The sequence below is a fragment of the Eptatretus burgeri genome, chromosome 14, assembly GCF_056783735.1.
Source record: "Eptatretus burgeri isolate ZD-2024b chromosome 14, Ebu_testis_v1, whole genome shotgun sequence".
In the NCBI taxonomy this organism is placed as follows: Eukaryota; Metazoa; Chordata; class Myxini; order Myxiniformes; family Myxinidae; genus Eptatretus; species Eptatretus burgeri.
In genome coordinates, this window is record NC_140974.1 from 46,716,239 (window position 1) to 46,735,548 (window position 19,310).

The 19,310-nt window shown below is 41.6% G+C and overlaps 1 protein-coding gene across 2 annotated transcripts in view; it reads right to left on the bottom strand.

Annotated features, from left to right (window-relative positions):
- Positions 1–138: 138 nt before the first annotated feature.
- The window catches only part of LOC147013098 (uncharacterized), a 70,253-nt gene continuing 51,081 nt past the window's right edge, over positions 139–19,310 (bottom strand). For both annotated transcript variants that reach the window (XM_085854675.1, XM_085854674.1), the window contains 4 exons: positions 16,945–17,038; positions 12,224–12,354; positions 10,861–10,956; positions 139–2,017 (listed from right to left, as the gene is read on the bottom strand). In XM_085854675.1, coding sequence (XP_085710801.1) covers positions 1,490–2,017; positions 10,861–10,956; positions 12,224–12,354; positions 16,945–17,038 — 849 coding nt within the window. In that variant the 3' untranslated portion in view covers positions 139–1,489. The remainder of the gene's footprint in view (positions 2,018–10,860; positions 10,957–12,223; positions 12,355–16,944; positions 17,039–19,310) is intronic.

The window sequence follows — 19,310 nt, forward strand, 5'->3', positions numbered from 1 at the left end:
ACCTCTATCAGGATCACTAATGACCAGATTTCCCGCTTCAACTTCATTGTGAACGGACGGACGGAAGGAAGGACATCGACACCCATATTATTAGGTCATGCTCGTAGAGATGACCCAAAGAAGAAAGGGAGTCATCGGCCAGATACAAATTTTTAATCAACAATTACAGGAGAAGCAAATTACTGAGCATGCACAAGTCAAAACAAAAATCAGATCTTACAAACAAAAATCAGCTATGGGCAAAAAATAATGATAATAAAATAAAATAAAATAAAAAAAATTCTAAAATTAAAAACAATTACAAGGCAATTAATAGTTGCAACGACACGACAGCCATTCACAAAATCAGAAAAAGCAACATCAGATGCCGAGTGAACAGCCGTCCTAAACGCCCACTCTCTACTATAAGCTAAAAGCAGTATGTCAAGGCAGCATTCCCCAAGGAAGCAGCAGTACGAGATATTTGTGAAAACAAACATTAAAGGGCAGGCCTATCAGACTAAGAAATAAGGAAAAGTTGCATGCTAACAGGCACGGCGGAAGAAGAAAAATACGAAACAAACGAATGCTCTAATCATTCACTTGACTGTGTACCAGCAGGGTGAATTAGAAAAGGAGAAACAACAATTCACAAAGCATTGCTCTACAACTATTTACTAAACACAATTGGTTTATAAGCATACAGACTTTAACACAAGACGAGCGTTAAAGTTTGAAGCACATTGTGTGGCAGTTCAATGTTAACAGCATGGAACTAAAAGCAGATTAGAATATTTATTTGCACTCTAACCACGAGTTACAAGCCCGGAAATATTCCTCAATTTAATTCTCAAGACATGAAAAAAAAACAAGAGAAGACGAAGAAGCAGAAGAAGATTCGGAAAAATACCAATTGCACACAAAGGCAAGGGAATGAGTTATTAATTATAAATGATGTGGTTTTTCTCAAACTGCCATACGATGTGATGAGAAAAGCCTATGCAATCCAATATGAAAAACAAATGCAACACATGTTCATTCCTGGAAATGGTTACATTCTTGTAGCTCCAAAAAAAAAAGGGAAAAGTAAGGTTTTATAAAAGATGCTCTTAAAAAAAAAATTGCACTGTTACAAGAACAACAAAGCCATTTTAACAAGATCACTCTCTTATGAGCCATTTTCACAGGAGGATTTTATCTATTGTTTCACAACTGTACTTTCACTTGTCTGTTGAACATGTTAAGTTTATAAGTGTCAGTGATAATTTGAGGGCTACCATCACACTCAAGCTGAATGAAGTGTGCACTCTATGCCAATTCCATCTTCTTTAATGGTGCGACACAAGAAGATGAGATGGTGCTAGTTTTACGAGTGTAATTCCAAGAGGGTGCAGAAGACCGATTTGCAACAATTACAACTTACTTATGCTGAAAAAAAACAAATTTGGTCAGGACAAGCCATTATCTACTGTGAAAGCAATTCTAGTCTACACTTCCAAAACCAGGCCTCCTATTCAGGTGTAGCACTTTCATCTGTCAATTTTTCAGAGCGCCGGGATCGAGTTGTGACACTCTCACTGGAGCTGACAGTTTTGACTTTTTTTGCTCGTCTGCCTCGAGTGACAGCCCGACCCCGACCACGTCCTGCTCTTCTCACTGCCAGGGTGCTCACCTTGCCACCCGCCATTTTAAAGCTCTCGCTCTTACTTACATTTTCGCTTGCCGAATCCACGTGCTCCAACAAGTCCTCTTCCTCAGCCTGATTCTCACCCTCATCCTCGCTCTTTTCCTCCTTCTCCCCTTCTTGATCACCCTCGCTTTCCTCATGCTTTACATTGTCTCCATCCTCACCCTCAATGTCTCCTTCTCCCTCATCCTCATCTCCAAAACCCTCACCCTCATTTTCTTGTTCACATTCAACCGTAGTAGTATCCTTTTCACCCGTTTGCAAACTTTCTTCTTTGTCTGTCGCAGTTTCCATTTCTTCCTCAGTTTGCTCTTCCTTACCCTCAGCACTCCCCAACTCAGCAGTTTGGTTCTGCAAAAGGAACAGTCCATTGTAAAATTTCATGTACAAATGCCACATTTAATAAATTCATGTACTGATGAAAATAAAGGTGCAAACTTTGGCCTCCAAACATGCTCGAGTTGGAAAAGCAAGTTTATAATGCTGGTTCCATTGGATTTGGTCAAATCACAAATAATAAGCGTCTCAATGTAAAACCTGTTCCAGAAAAGTGTCCCCCCCCCCAGAAATTCACTCCATTCCCCACCACCCCCACACCATCCTTTCCCCATTCCTCACTGAAATTGGGTGGGAGGTTTTATTCAGGGTGAGCGAAATCATGACAAACTGCTGCAGCAACACAACACAAACCACTGCCCGAACTAACAAAGCAGTACACAGCACAACATTGAAATCAAACTTCAATAATTCTCTCCTCTCATGTCCATACTCTGCAGAAAGTACATCAGTGTTGCCAAAGATTACATGCTGAGTGGCTTGCTATTGCCTTATTAGCAGTCAGTCATGACAAATTGAATTTGCTCAGGATACCATGGATAACTTGCCAAACTCTTCTTGAAAGATCTAATCGGATCTTTAACATCCACTACCCCCCCCCCCCAAAAGGAACCAAATGGGACCCCAGATTAGCTTTCATCAGAGGGATAGTGCCACCATTAATGAAATGCATGGTCTGTGAAACCCCAGTCCAACAGTGTTACAATTGGCTCATTAATCAAACGTAGACAGGATAGTTCATAGGACAATGTACTTGCTACCCGTCAGACTTCAATCACTCCAAGTGTTCAACTTTAATTAACACAGACAAGCATTTGCATTATCATGCTAAAGCAAGAGCTAAAGGAACACCACCTTTGATACGCTCGTGCATTGTCCCATAGAGTACAAAGGAAACGTGGACTATACATTCAAGAAAATGTCTCTTATTCCTCAGGGATTTTCCTGCCGTGTATACACACACTTTACAACAAGACAACCACAATCGATGTAGTCGAGTTGACACCCATATCAAAATGGTTTTTTTGCATACATTGTCTAGGCTAACGTGAAGTACTGCGAATACACAAAAGCACAGGGTTATAAATGTAGGTCAGAAAAACCATGACTATGCCCACAAAAACGTGTTTGGGGGAGAGGAAGGGGGGGGGGGGGGAACGAAAAAACAAAAAAAAGAAAAGTGAATAGGCAAGGCACAGGGACATGAATATTGAAGCAGGTGACATTTTATGAACTGTGAATATAGGAGTCCGACAGTTCTTCAATCAATTCAAAATAAATGATTTTAATAATGGTTTAAACAATAAAAATAAAAAAAATCTTTTAAAAGGGGAGGTTTCGTGCTGTCGTAATCCAGATGCAATCCCGAATACCACCCTCATACACTATCCCATTGAACCTATAAAGTACAGTAAACCCTCAAATATCATTGGTTTTCACCAATTGCAGGCAACCTAATGTGCTCTAATTTAGTTATCACTTTAATTTCGGCCAATCGTGGTTTTTGAGCCGAGATGTCACTGTTTGCGTCTGCATACGAATACCTCACGTTGAGCCTTTTGTTGCTTCTCGTGCACAATTAATTGGAGTAATCAGACAAGAATAAGGGAACAAATCTAAGTTTTTTTTGTATACATTGTCGAGGCTCGTACGAGAGCCAACACAACGCACAGCAAGGGGGGGGGGGTGAGACAAGAGAGGCGGGAGAGGGAAGGAGAAAATAGCGGGGAACAGACATTAGGATATCTGTGGAAGGGAGAGGGATGGGGCAGGGAACATGTGGTAAACAAGATGGACACCACATGGACTTTCAGGAAGAAAAGCAGGGAATTTGAAGGAGGTGAGTTTGGGGTGGATTAACGGGGGTAGAAAAGATCGTAGTTTTGGATGGTGAACGATAAGAGGTGGTCGTGAACAGCTGTTTTGAAGGCCTGAAGAGAAGAATGGGATTGAAGAGAGAGAATTCGTTTATTCCAAAGGCGGGAAAAAAAAAAAGAGGAATGAAAGCGTGAAGGTGAGCAGCGATTCGTGATTTTGGTAGTTTTACCAGAAGGGGATTGCGAGTGGACCTTGAGCGCCTTGCGGAAATATGGGGGTGGGGCATATCGCATACAGAGCAGGGGGGGGGGGCGAAACCAGAGAGGAGACGGTAGAAGACAGAAAGACCACCGACCTGCCTGTGGTGAGAGAGTGAGAGGCCCAAAGACAGCCTCACCGCAGGAGACACCAATGATGCTAAATGCATTGGTTTCTACAGCGTGAAGCCGAGAAAGGTAAGAGACAGGAGCACCAGCCCAGAGGGGAGTGCAGTACTCAATCAGGCTGCGAATGAAAGCTTTGTATGTGGTCAGGAGCTCAGGTGGGCCGAGGAAGGACTTTGCATGATGGAGGATTCCTAGTTGGCGACTCGCTTTGAAGGCCAGGTTGGAAAGGTGGCTTTCCCAGGAAAGATCATGGCAGATCGTGACATGCAGAAGCTTGAATGAAAGGACTTCATCCAGAGAATTGTTGAGAAAGTAGATTGGGGGGGGGGGGGGGTCTAAACGGTCCATTCTGTGAGACACAGTGAGAGTGACATTTGTCAGGATTGAAAGACATGTTCCACATGTTGGACCAGTTTGTGATTTTTATCCAGGTCTGCAGAGGGCAAAGAAGCTGCGGCTAACCTGTCTGAGGGATGACATGGTACGGCAGAGGGTGGAGTAATCAGCAAAGAGATAAAGAGGATTTTCCAGAGTCGGAGAGATCATTGATGAAAACCAGAAAAAGAATAGGGCCTAGAACGCTGCCTTGAAGAACTCCAGCCGAGACAGGAAGAGTGGATGAGAGAACTCCATTTAGGGCCACAATTTGCTGCAACAGGAGAGGAAGTCTGCGAGCCATGAGTGGAGATGGCCTGGGATACCATAAGAAGAGAGTTTGGTGAGCAGGGCAAGGAGCCAGACCATATCAAAAGCATGCGATACGTCTCGGGACATGGCTCTGATTTCATGTCTGGCATTGACGACCTCCATCCATTGTTGGGAGAGCAAAAGCAGCATATTCGACCTAGTCTGAAACCACATTGATTATCAGAAATCAAGCTATTGGAGAGAGAAAGGATTTTATGTCTGAAGTGATGATGGATTCCATAACATTGCTGATGATTGGGAGAAAGCCGATTGGTCTGTAGTTACAGGGATCTGTTTTTGCACCTTTTTATGCAGAGCAGTAATGTTTGCTGATTTACAAGCAGATGGCAGATGACCATGAGCAAATGAGAGGGTGAAGAACAGATAGAGGGTGAGCAAGAGCAGAGGAGCAGGTATATAGGACATGTGGGCTGATGCCCTCTGGACTGGTTGCAGAATCTGAGTCAAGGTTTGACAGGAAGCTCTCCACTTTGTCAGAAGAAAAGGACACAGTACAGGGACAGTTGGGTGCAACTTGGTAAGGTGGGTACAGAAAGCGAAGGGTTTCGGACAAGATTTAGAGACAAACACAGAGTTTTGGCATTCAGACTCACATACGGTATCAGCAGTGTGGCCATTTGAGGTAAGGGAGGAGATGGAGGGGGAACATACAGCAGAAACAGATTTGATTAGACACCACCAGGATCTAGAGGACGGAGACAGGTTTGAGAGTTCAGACTAGATAAGATCTTATTTTCTGGCTCTCCTGACAGACAGACAGACAAACACATTCCGAGCTTTATGGAAAGAACTGAGTTTGCCTCATGGAAATCAAATCCAACTGAGGGTAAAGGCAAGTTGTTTCAGGACAACTGCCTCACCACAAGCTTCAGTGAAACATGGGTGGGAGGAAGGGTAGGACAACTGAAGATGAGTGGATAAATCTGCATGAGAGAGCACAAGTATTTTTGAAAGAATTCCCAGGACAAGTTGATGTTGGGGAAAGTAGCGATGGGAGAGTAGTCTCGAAGTTTGATGGCTGCATGAAGTCCCTGCCAGTCAGACCGAGTGAAATGCCAGACTCGACAGCGCTGAGGTGGTTCTCCAATAACAGTCAGAGAGGTCTACTTTGACAAGCATGTGGTCAGAAGAACCGATTGGAGCGGAGGAAGAACAGTCGATATTTTCAAGGAAATTTGTCAAAATCAGATCCAGAAGAGATCGAGTACCATTGGTTAAGATCAGGGTTGGGAAGTTGACCAATTGAGTCAGTTCCAATGAGTCGCAGAATTATTTTGCTGAAGTGCCATGACAGGTGAGAGAGGTACCCACACCCAGTCAACTGACATGATGACAACTGAAGTCACCACATACACTACCGGTCAAAAGTTTTAGAACACCCCCATTTTTCAGTTTTTACTGAAATTTAAGCAGTTAAGTCCAAGTCCAGTGAATAACCTGAAATGGTACAAAGCTAAGCAGTAAACTGCCAGAGGTTAAAAAAAGTTTTGGATAAAGTAAATGAAAATAATAACTGAAAAATAATAACTGAAAAAGCAAAAACTGAAAAATAAAGTAAATTTCAGAGTTGTTAAAAAAAGGCCCTTTTCAGGGAACAAGTAATGGGTTAGCAACTGCAGTTGTTCTGCAGCAATGGAAGTAAATCAAGCCTTGAAAGTTGATGCAAACAATTCCTCCAGGTGTCCCAACTTTTGTTGATTAGCTACAAACCCTCTGTCTGTATAAAAGCAGTGTTGGAACAAACTGTGTTGCTGCACCCTCTGAAGCATTATTTGGACAATATTGCACTGCCCGGAAGTAGTATATTGCTGTCATAATGGCGAAAGACAATTAACAAAGGAAGACAGACAGACCATGAAAATCCTTAAAAGTGGAGGTCTTTCCTTTAGGGAAATTGCAAAGCAAGCCAAGGTGTCAGTGAGTACAGTTTCCAACACCATCAAAAGGCACTTGGAAACTGGAGGAAACTGACAGGAAGAGGTCTGGCAGACCCAAAGCCACAACACAATTAGAAGACAAGTTTCTGAGAGTCAACAGCTTGCGTGATAGGTGGTTCACAGGACAGAAGCTTCAAGCACATTTCTGACATCAAGCACAGCTTAACACTGGTCAAAGTAAGTCTCAGTTTTAACTGTGAAGAGAAGACTTTGAGCTGCAGGTTTGAGAGGTTGATTTGGCAGTAAGAAAGCCATTGCTAAGATGGCAAAATAAGAAAAAGAGGCTTGCCTGGGCCATGAAGCACCGCCAGTGGACTACTGAAAACTGGAAGAAGGTGTTATGGACCGATGAATCAAAATTTGAAATCTTCGGTTCATCACGCAGGTTTTTGTACGCTGTCAAGAAGGCGAAAGGATGGTTCCTCAATGTGTGACACCAACTGTCAAACATGGAGGAGGAATCGTGATGATCTGGGGCTCTTTTGCTGGATCCAGAGTCGGTGACTTGCACCCTGAGCCAAAAGGGCTACCACAGCATTTTGCAGTGCCATGCAATACCCTCTGGTCTACGCCAAGTTGGTCAGGGGTTCATCCTACAGCAAGATAACGACTCAAAACATACCGCCAGGCTATGTCAGAATTACCTTAGAAGAAAAAAACCAAGATGGTAGGCTCAAATCATGGAATGACCAGCACAGTATCCAGACTTAAACCCCAGTGAGCTGGTTTGGGATGAACTGGACAAAAGTGTGAAAGCAAAGCAACCTTCAAGTGCAACACATTTGTGGGAACTTCTGCAACAGTGTTGGGAAGAACTTTCCGAACAATACTTGATTTCCATTGTAAAAAGAATGCCACGAGTATGTTCAGCTGTTATATCTGCAAAAGGTGGCTACTTTGACGAGTCAAAAATTTAGATTAAATTTTGTTCAACAAAATGATTCCATGATTTATTTTTATCTGCAATTGTAAATTTGTTCTATGCTTTAATTTCAGAGTACATTGAAACATTAAACTGCTAAAATTTCAGTAAAAACTGGAAAAATGTGGGTGTTCTCAAACTTTTGACCAGTAGTGTATGAGGGAGAGAGAGAGTTTGGATGAGAGGATAGAAGTTGGTCCATGTTTTCAGATAGTGAGGTGTAAATGGAGTAATCACTGTTTGGAGGACGGTACAGCACACATAAAAACATGAGGTGGGAGTGGAGGGAAGCCATAGCCAGAGGTATTCCTGGAGGTGTGGGGGAGAGAGGGCAGTGCATGGTGAGTGAGGAATAGTCTTTGATTAAGAGAGCAACTCCTCCACCAGGACAAGACTCGGGTCTGTCATACCGGAGGATGGAGTAACCAGGGAGATATACGAAGGAGCCAGAGACGTCTTGAAGGAGGAAAGTTTCTGTTAGGCAGATTATGTCTGGTTTATCAGTGGCAACCTGTATGGAAAGATCGGTCAGGTTTGAACGAACGCCCCAGATATTTGAGGCCCACACTGTAAAAGAAGATGGAGAAGAGGGGAGGACGCTTTGGGTGCAGGGGAGGGGAGGGAGGAGAGGGGGGGGGAGGTAAGGAGAGTTGTTGAAAGTGTGGGAGATTGCAGAAGAGCTAGAGGAGAGGTCCAGATGAGGAGAAATGGCTGCGTGGTGCTGGGTTGAGGTACAGTGGGTAGTAATAAGAGGGGGGGCAGAATTGAGGAGGTAGAGTGATGAGACGGAGGAGATGAGGCAGGTGAAGGAGGTAGCTTTGTGGATGTGAAAGGGGGGGGACTTTGAGAAGGGGGAGTGAGGGGGTGATTGGGGAGAGTTGAGGGAGAAGGGCGAGTGGGGAGAGTTGAGGGAGAAAGGTGAGAAGCTAGCTTGGAGGTGAAAGAGTGTGATGGTTGCTTTGAGAGGGAGAGAGGTGAATTGGCACTGAAGTTGGAAAACGAACAGACGACTGGGGTTTATAAAATGTTTCGGTCAGAGATATGACAAGACATTTGAGGGATGCAATAAAGGCAAATTAAAAGAGAGAGAAGAAACGCAACAGTTGGACTTTTTAGACAAGGGATGAAGGAAAGGTCGAATTGAGAGCAGCCTGTTGAAATAGAGTATTGAATTACGATTCAGTAATGAGAACCATATGTGTGAAAGAAGCTGAAGCATAAGAGACCGTATTTTTTATTATTAGTTATTTTTCTGAGAAAGATTGCATACGATTAGGTAAAGGAAAGGTTGAAGAAAAATTGTGAGGTGAATGGTGAATTTGTATCGGCAAACGCAGAGGGTGGAAAAAGAATTCCAACAATAACACGTGGTTACGGGAGATGTGTAGTTAAAAGTGAATTTTTTTTTTTTAAAATAAGGATTGCGAAAGATTCGGAAAAGAAAGGTTGTAGTAAAATCGTGGAGTTGTATGGTGAATTTGGATCGGTAAACGCAGAGTGAAGCTGATGAGTCAATGAAAAGTAACAAGAAGAGGGAGGGGTAGAGAAACCCGTGGTTTTGGGAGATGTACAGTTGGAAAGGATACAAGGGGGGGGGTGGATTTTTTGGAAGATTTGGTAAGATTAGGGAGTGGAAGTTTGTAGGAAGAAATCGTGAAGGTAATGGTGAGAGTGGGTCAGCTCAAATAGAAGGAAGATGGTGTGACGTAGGAGGAAGAAGCGGAAGAAGGAGTGGTACTCGTGGGTACAGAGGGAGAAAGCGATTTTGTGTTTTTTTAATTTTAAGACAAGAAAGAGGGTGTAGTTGAGAGGGAGAGATGGGGGGCAGTGGGGAAAATAGGAATTGATGGTAATAGGGGAAAAAATACAAATAAAAACGATCGTACACCTGGACGGGATAAACTGGTAGGCCTCAAAGAAACCATATAAAGGCAAGAGACGAAAACTCAAAACAGCACAATTTTTGAAACCCAACCAAACTAGGAACACACAGTAAGCGTGAAGGTAAGAAAACAAAGTTGAAACGTGATGGAATAACAACCGGAAACATAACTTTGAGAAAGTCGGCAAAGACCTCTGGAGAACCAGCCGTCGTCTCAAAACCCAGAATCGGAAGTGATCGATGTCAACATGCTTTATACATATATTTTACACATTTATTTCAATTGTAATGTGTTTATTTCTCGCTGCCACCCACCTTCCTCTACATTTCCACCAAGCCTATATGCCTGGTGTTGGCTTAATGGTTAGGGTGGCGGGCTTTGGATCCTCGGGTCCTGAGTTCAAATCCCACTGAGCTGTTGATTTAATACCAGGTGTGGTTAACTCGGCCTGTCATCCTTCCGATGTCGGCAAAACGAGTGCATGCTGGTATACTGTGTCGGAGTGGCGACCCGTCCAGGATTGTGCCTAATAGCCAAGGAGACTGCTTAAGCAGCACCAATGCTCTGCACAGAGTATGGTCCAATCTCCTCCTCCATTGGCCCTTGATTTCCACCATCACGGTTTTAACTATCACGGCATATTCCAGGAAACTTAACCCCCACCTATATTTGAGGGTTTACTGGACTGCAAAACTGGAGGTTCTTGGAAGTATTATGACAGACTGTATATGTTCAGTGTTTAAGTACATAATAAAATTTAAAGAAAAGAAAGATTGTAAAGTCGTATAAATCAGATGTATTATTGTCATTTTCCAGTGAGTATGACATCACCCCAACACATTACATTCGTTTTTTGATTGTTGATTGTGTCATATATTATAGCAAGTTTGCCGTTTTGAATTATTTTTAATTTTGGTTGATTGCGAGGCAGGCAGTCAGAGTAAAATGTTCACTCCTTCAGTGGCATTGGTGATCGGAACAAATTCAAAGCCAAAGCATGGTAAAATGGCAGACTTGCCTTCCTATTCAGTTCAAAATACAATATTCAATTGTTGTTCCTCGATCATAAACTGATCGGACAAATGGACAGACATGAACCAATTGCTTAACCCCGCTTTCGCCTCATGTGCGCAGGATAATTATTGGTCATTATGGATAAGGATTTTTCAATGAAACCCCAGGAGCATTCACTTATGGAAATTACCTTTGTGAACTCTTGAAACTCAAGAGAAACATCTTTGTCTTCATATGCTTCATACACCAATCTGCGAATTGCTTTCTTCTTCTCCTCTTGGAAGGACTGGAAATGGAATTTTAAAATATCAATCCTTACAATGCCAAATATTGATACAATCAAAATTAAATATCCTAAATGGTTCGTCATTTCTGACATCGATTGCCATATTTACATAAAATCATGGAGGAGAGCAAAAACAGAATAAACTTGTTTTTAAAGACACACACGCAACATACTTTATTCCATGAAGAGTGACGATTACAGACTAACCCCCCCCCCACCCCCCCAAAAAAACCAACTGAGAATTACATTTTCACTTTCAGTCATGCCCACATTATTATACAGGGCAAAGGAGAAACCTCCATACGATGAGGAAACAGGACAACAAACTTGCACAGACAGCTAACAAGAACGGCACTTGGTAGAGCACATACCTCCACCAGGCTGACCAATTTACATTTTGTATCCAACTGAAAGGCCGGATCTGCATCCAGACCTGAACCAAAATCTAATCAGCTTGTTCTCGTCACCTACCCAACTCATGCACCAAGTTTGCTCAAAACTGGTCCATAACGACTTGAAATATGCATCGTTTTTGGCCCCATCTCTCAACGGTGAACAATCGCTGAATGGATTAAACGAGAACGGCACTCTGCAACATCGACCAATATGCCTCCAGCCACATTACATCATGATGCACACTTGTACCAAGTTTGATTTAAATCACTTTAGCTGTTCTCAAGTACCACATTTTTACGTGACATGACCTCTGACCTCAAAATCTAATCAGTCCACCTTTACATCATTATACATACTTTAATAAAGTTTGGTCAAAATCCAATCACTGGTTCACAAGTAAGCGCAGCAACAGAATTTTTACCTCACATGACCTCTGACCTCAAGTCCAAAATCGAATCAACTTCTTTGCATCATTATACATACTTGTACCAAGTTTGACTTGGATCCCTTCAGCCGTTCTCAAGTCATCATGGTAACAAAAACCTATCATGGATGGACAGCCAACTCAAAAACATGCCTCTGGCGAGTCAGCAGAGGCTTGGAAAAAATAAACAAACAAATTAATTAAAAATAAATAAATAAATAAAATCCAATCTGGATCTTCACCAAAATAGAATCCATTTGTCATCACACATCCAACCTGTCCACCAAATTTCGTCCCAAATCCATCAACATTTTGATATGTCCTGTTCATTGAGAAACAAACAGACAGGGGGAGAACAAACTCAATCCATTTTTGGTGGCGGAGGTATGAAATTAAAGAAAAATGATCAGCAGAAGTGCTTTTCTCAATTCACACAAGCAAACTAACCTCGTATTTTTGGGTGTGATTATACGATTGTAGGTGAAGCAAGACATGTTCTTTGCTCAGTGAAATGAAAGTGCGGCAAGCAAGGCAGCGAATTACAACCAAGCGAGTCCATCCTTCTGGCACCTTGAAGCCTGAGGAAAAACCAGGGTTGAAGGATGGGTGGCACACAGAGCCAGCCAGCATTTAAGGGTGCACAGACCAGCATTTCTTAAAACACGTCAACAATAACAAGGAGTAAAGTTGTGTCAGCCAAAAATCCTTACAAAATCAAAACACCAATTACTGCACCTTAGTCCCAAGAGGAAGCCAGGCACCATACGACGACACACATATCACACATGCAACACGTGTGTGTGTGTGTATATATATATATATATATATATATATATATATATATATATATATATATATATATATATATATATATATATATATATATATATATATAATCTCACATCCACACACCACACACAACCACACACACACCGCACCAGTTTTTCACCCTCAAAAGAAATGAATATATTGATCATTGTATTTTCTGATCTCTACTAAATATGTTTGTACATCAACTTTGTACAGAACAAAGTGATGGAGGTATCAACATGCTTACTCCCATATCTGCATAATTTTGGCCTTGTTGTTTTCTCATTTTCAAGAAGTTGAAGAGGGAGAGGATACCAAGAAGTATTGATTTTTCTTCCTTATTTTTTAGCATTATAAAGTTTTGGGGGTTTTTTGTTGCTAGAAAAAGGAAGAAAAGGGATCCATACTAGTATTGTATATATTGCTTGTGGATTTGTGGCCGTGAAAAGGGCTGTTTGGGTTTGATGAAGCTTTTCAGCTAAACCAGAGGAAATCCTCATCAATGCTTTCATTTAAGACGGCATGCAACTCCTTGTCAGAGTCAGGGAAGAGCAAGTCCACGTCACTGTCATTTTCTGCCTAATCCTCCAAAATGACGTCGTCCTCTGTGCCATCCATGCTGTTTGGAGATGCAGCATTTCAGAAGTGCTTGCTTGATGATGTCTGACGGTATCTCCTCACACACCTTGACAACCCGGCCGCAGATCGGAAGGTCAACCTTTATCATTCTCCCGATGAACGCCGGCAGTCTCCCAATCAACATAATGCTCAGCCAACGTTGCGATGGGAGTAATGGTGAAAGTTCAACCAAGATGCATGTGGCCAATGCTCCTCGGAATCAAGGTCGAAAGTTCGGGTGGGAAACACCACGAAATGTTGATTATCAACTAATGAAAATACCAAGTCTGGGAAATAGGAAAGTTCATCTGTGGTGATTCCATTGAGATGCAGCTAATGTTTCTTGAAACCTGGGAAGAATAAAAAGGCCTGCGAAGAAAGAAAGTTCGTCTGGTCGACGCGAGTAATTCGTGGGAAGCAAGTTAAGAACGAGGGTAACGAAGAGAACCAAAGAAAGCCAAAATAACCAAGCAGCCAGCACTGGCACTTCTGAAAGCTTCACCATCCAACATGGCTCCTCACTTCTTCCTTTTAAATTCATTTCCTGCCCTCATGTGGAAAAGTACTCGGGGTTGATTGGTTGCTCCTAGTTTTAAACCACACCCTGCTATCTTGCATTTCCAAGCATAGCGTCAGCATGCAAGGACCAAGCTTAGTGGATCAATTCTGCATGCATCATATGTTCATGTAGAAAATGATGCATGTAAAAAGATAGTCACCACTACAAGTCTCTCATCGAACCACCCCTTCTGCTGAACACAAACGATGACGCCGGCTGGAAACGTGTCTTTAAGCAGTGTCTTCCTCTTGAACATGACATATAAGGGAAGCTTGCCACGCAAGCTTGAGGTGGGTGCTCTGTTATTGTGAATTCTTCTTGATGCTAGACCAAGTATTCTTCTTCTTTTGTGTTTAATGGCATTTTCAGAACCACGAGGCTCTAGAGACATGCTTGGTGTTGGCTTAATGGTTAGGGTGGTGGGCTTGGGATCCTCGGATCCAGAGTTCAAATCCCCCTCGGCTGTTGAATTAATACCAGATGGGGTTGACTGCCTGTCATCCTTCCGAGGTCAGCAAAATGAGTGCCAGCATGCTGGTATCTTGTGTCGAAGCGACAACCTGTCCAGGATTGTGCCCAATAACAAAGGAGACTGATTGGGCAGCACCAACACTCTGCACAGAATATGGTCCCGATGGATGGATGGATGGAGGCTCCAGATACGCCACACCTAAACGCCGGGTGTCTGGTTTTTGTATGTATTTAATTTATGCACACGGTTAATAAAATGCTGAACAAACTCTTAACACGAACCGATTTTCAAAATTTAAATGGCGGAATTGAGCTCCACAGCAGTTCCGACTGCTACAAAAGTGTTCCTTTGGAATACAATTGAAATTCTGAACTGACCGTTTTTTTTTTTTCTATACCCGTGTATCAACTGCACCCCCAACTTTTACCTTTTTTGCTGATAAATTGCAGTTTATACACCAGAAAATACGGTACATGTTTGCCCAATGATATTAAAGAATTTACCTCACAAAAATAATCAATTCATTATCATCAAATGAAATGCAATAGGAACTTGTTTACTGTTAACATGAAAACCATCCAAACTTAAATAAAAGGTGATAGAGTCTAAAGACACTCACAATACCTGATCAAACAATCAGCCAAATACCCCGTTTAGCATGATTGCGGGGGGGGGGGGGGGGGCGGGGGAGAGGGGAAACCTTCTCAGCACGTTCCACAAAATCATCCTTCACTGAACAAATTCCTGCAAATCTAAGTAGCTGAGATGAAAAGACATTGGAACCCCTATTTTAATTGATACATTGCTACACGGAAAGGTGTACAGAACGACAGGGAAACTGACATAATCAAATCAACTTTATGACGTACGTACTAAAACCATTCTGTCCAACTCTAACCAATACATCCAGATATGCAGCAACTGTACAATCATTACCACTCCTGTTTACAATCATGCTATCTGGATAAATATTGTGAAGCTGCGTATCATAAAATTATACTTAACCACACAAATATCATCTATATAACAACATGTACAAGATAATATTTTAGCTAATCCTAATTTTCTCTTTCATCAGTTTCTGCAGAAATGAAAATACACAGAAAATATGAAAAGGGGGCCGCAATTCCCACCCATGGGAATACCCTTAACCTGTCGAAACATTATCCCACAAAAAAAAATATATACCCAGAGATGGGGAATCCCCCGCCATTGAAATAAATGTTGACGCCCAGCCAACCAGACGGACGGACAACCCGGATGACAATATCCCCCTTCCGCCACGCGGCGGGGGATAAAAACACAAAAGTATGAAATTAACAGCATCCTTCAACTTCTGCTCATCAAAACAATGAAAACTTGAGTTTATTTTTAGAAAAGAATGCTCTATCAAACCTGACACATAAAAACTTATTAAAAGAGTTAAAAACCTTGTCAATCACTTTAATGAGTGAATCCCTCATGAGTACCAAATCCAAATTTGTACATAAAGTTGAAAAATCAAAAACTTCAACTGACTTGATATTGAGGCATCTTGATCCAATTCTATTTAAGAATTCTAATTAAGCAGTCTAATGAAGAATTAATACTCCAGAAAGTGTAAATACCAGTATAAGAAAATAAACATACCCATCAGAGATGAGTTTGAAAATATCACAAATCTCACAAAATATCACACATATCCCCCGCCATTGAAAAAGGTCATACATATTCCAGATAATGATGGAGGTGAATTGGAAACAATACACCATTTGGTCATCATGTCTTTCGAGCTATACAGCAAAAAGTTTAAATAAAAATTTAGGGCCTATTTCGTGATAGTCATTTTTCAAGATGGCTGCCTGGCGGCCATATTTGATGTTCAACATGACCAAAATTCAATAGCAACCTACTTCGTTCCGTTACCTACATTTCCAGGAAGTTTCATCAGAAAAGAAAAAAATTAGAGCCTATATCACGATAACGTCGTTTTTTTTCAACATGGCTGCCTGGCGGCCATATTGGATGTCCAAGCGGGCCGAAACCATGTTGGAAAAAGTTCCCCAGCGGTAAGGAACGTAGTAACCAAAAATAATTGAAATCAGATAAGCGGTTTTCCATTCATTACAAAAAAGATTTTTTTCAAGATGGCCGCCCGTTGGCCATCTTGGATCCGGCCACACCCAAAATCAATAGGGTTCTTCCTTTTCAGGTGGCACATGTGTGACCTAAATTTCAAATCGATATGGCGAACAGTTTATGAGTTATCGCACTCACAGCTATAAATATCGACGCCCAGCCAGCCGGACGGACGGACGACCCGGGTGACAACAATATCCCCCTTCCGCCACGTGGCGGGGGATAAAAAAGTTGATGCCACCATCGAGAAAACAATATTTTAATTCTCGTTATAAGAATTAAGGAAGTGACAACATACGGGGTGTCCACAAACTGCCTTTTCAAATTCAAACCGTGATAAAGTGAAATTAAATGGGATACATTGACATGCTTTGCTACATGTGAGGGCATTTCTCAAAATTTAATTGACTTCTTTTTTCCGTTTCTGAGCATCGCCTGCAACATTACATTTACTGCAAATGGCATTTCCACAAGATAAAGCGATGTTGCCTGGTTTACAGAGACCAAAACAATGTATAATTAAAGGGGGGGGACTGCAAATGCATGACAGCAAATGATTAAATAAATAAATAAAAATAATAAAAAGGTCACCATGAATTTGAGTACTGAAGGGCTTCTTATGAGTCTCTTCCCATTCCTTCTGCATCTTGGGGACAAGTTCCTGGTTGCGCTTCAACACTTGATGCTACAAAAAAAAAATACAAACCACACGGATTTACAAAATACAATTTATTTTACAAAATATTGTACAACAAAGCAATTCAACAAATATTAGAGATATAAAAGAACTCGTATGAAGTATAGAGAGACTGATTTTAAGAGATTTAAAAACAAAATGACAAGGCTGTGCCAATTTCAAAAGTCAGCAAGTTCTAGTCGAGTAGCACATCTGAAAAAGTATCAAGCATCACAAGTGTTTTGACATCAACCAATATGCCTCCGCAAACATTACATAATACATACTTGTACCAAATTTGATTTAAATCCCTTCAGCTGTTCTCACATATTACATTTTTACCTGACATGATAACGAACCTTTGACCTCTTGATGCCAAAATCTAATCAGTTCATCTTTGCATCATAATATGCTAGTAGTAATGCCCGGCATTGCTCGGGCTAGCGATAAAGCCCGGTGTTGCCCGGGCTTTCTTGCAAATTTCCTGAATAGCTGTTAGCGGTTAGGGTTAGGGTTGCAGTTAGGGTTAGGGTTAGGGTAGCTAACCCTAACCCTAACACTAACCCAAACCCTAACAGCTTGGCATAGCGGAGGTAAACAGCGCCTGGGGCAAAGTGGAAATTTGCGTCCCCCGTAGGCCTTAAACTTGAGTGGATTTGAATGGAAAATCCCATAAGGGATATCGATTTATCGATTTTTTTCGAATATCGGAAGTGTTATGGAAATAATTTATAGCCAATGACCTAAGTTGGACCAAAAGCCATAATCGTACCGAATTTGAATGGAATCTGTTGGAGTTTGTGAAAATGCATCAAAACGAATTTTGAGGGGCCTCTTCAGGAAGACAATAATATCATTAGTATATGTGCCAAATCTTGTTTCATTTCATGCAGTAACAAAAATCTGATGGTGGAACAAAGAAAGGGGCGTGCCAAAATATTAATATAGATACTGAAACCAAGTGTGGTCAATATTCAATCACTGGTTGACAAGTTAGCACGGGAACAGAATTTTTACCCAATGGGACCTCTGACCTCTCGACTCCATAATCAAAGTTTATTTTTACATCATTATAAATACACTGCACTGTGTTTGACTTGCATACCTTCGGCCATTCTTAAGTTAATCAGTGACGAAAACCCATCACAGACCCAGGAATGAAAACCCAAAACCTAATGCCTCCGGAGACTTTGTCGAGGAGGCATAAAAAGTAGAGAAACTACCAGAAGATTGTTCGACCAGTGATTTTGCAAAGATGCAAGGAGTGGCAAAGAACAAAATAATATTTTGGTTTCACAAGTTGAAAGCAATATATTAATAAAAATTTTAACGATGGCTTGGTGGGATACATTGAAGTCTTGAGGACTGGAACGACGATGCAATCACATTTCCAAGCTTTAGCCATGAGACTGGCTGCAAAGTGACCACTGCACAAGTTGGAAGGGCTAGAATCAAGAGACAAGTATTGGCTGACAACAGTGATGCAGTAATCCAGGCCCAATGTCACAACAGCATAAACCAAAGTTCAAGAAAGTCTGTGACTGAAGCTCAAGCAGATTTGTGCAATATTGTGCAGCTGGAAGTAAACAGGTTTACAGATTTTAGCAACACGCAAAATTAAAAAAAGGGTTGCATTCCGAACACGACGGATTTGAAACCAAGCAGAGATCATGTGCCGATCCCAAAGTTTCTCTGTCAGGGAACTGACTGAAGCCTTTTTCAAATGGATGAGGAACAAAGGACAAGCAAGGAGTTTGAGAAAGTTCTTCAACATCCAGATTGACAGTTTTAGACAGATTAAATTGTAAAAGAGGACATCATCAGGTTCAATGAACAATCGTATCCAAGTATCACCACCCACAACGACGATATTGAAATCCCATCAAGTTGTATGAAGTGGCTGCCGATTAAAAAAAAAAGGAAAAAAAAAAAAAGTCAATCAAAACACATTTCCTGGGGAGCGTCAACAGACGGGTCAAATGCATCTGACAATTTACCAAGCCAACTTTCCACAGATGTAGAATCTGAAAAAAAACTGAAAACCATTCAAGAATCTGCCTAACAAACTTTCATCCCTCAAGACGTCTCCGACTCCTCAGTATCTCTACCTGGTTACTCCCTCCTCCAGTATGACAGACTTCAACATCACCCAAGTGGAGTTGCTGCTCTTTTCAAAGACTATTCCTCACTCTCCATGCACTGCCCTCACTCCACCATACCCCCAGGAATACCTCTGGCTATGGCTTCCCTCCACTCCTATCATGTTTATGTGTGTGCTGTA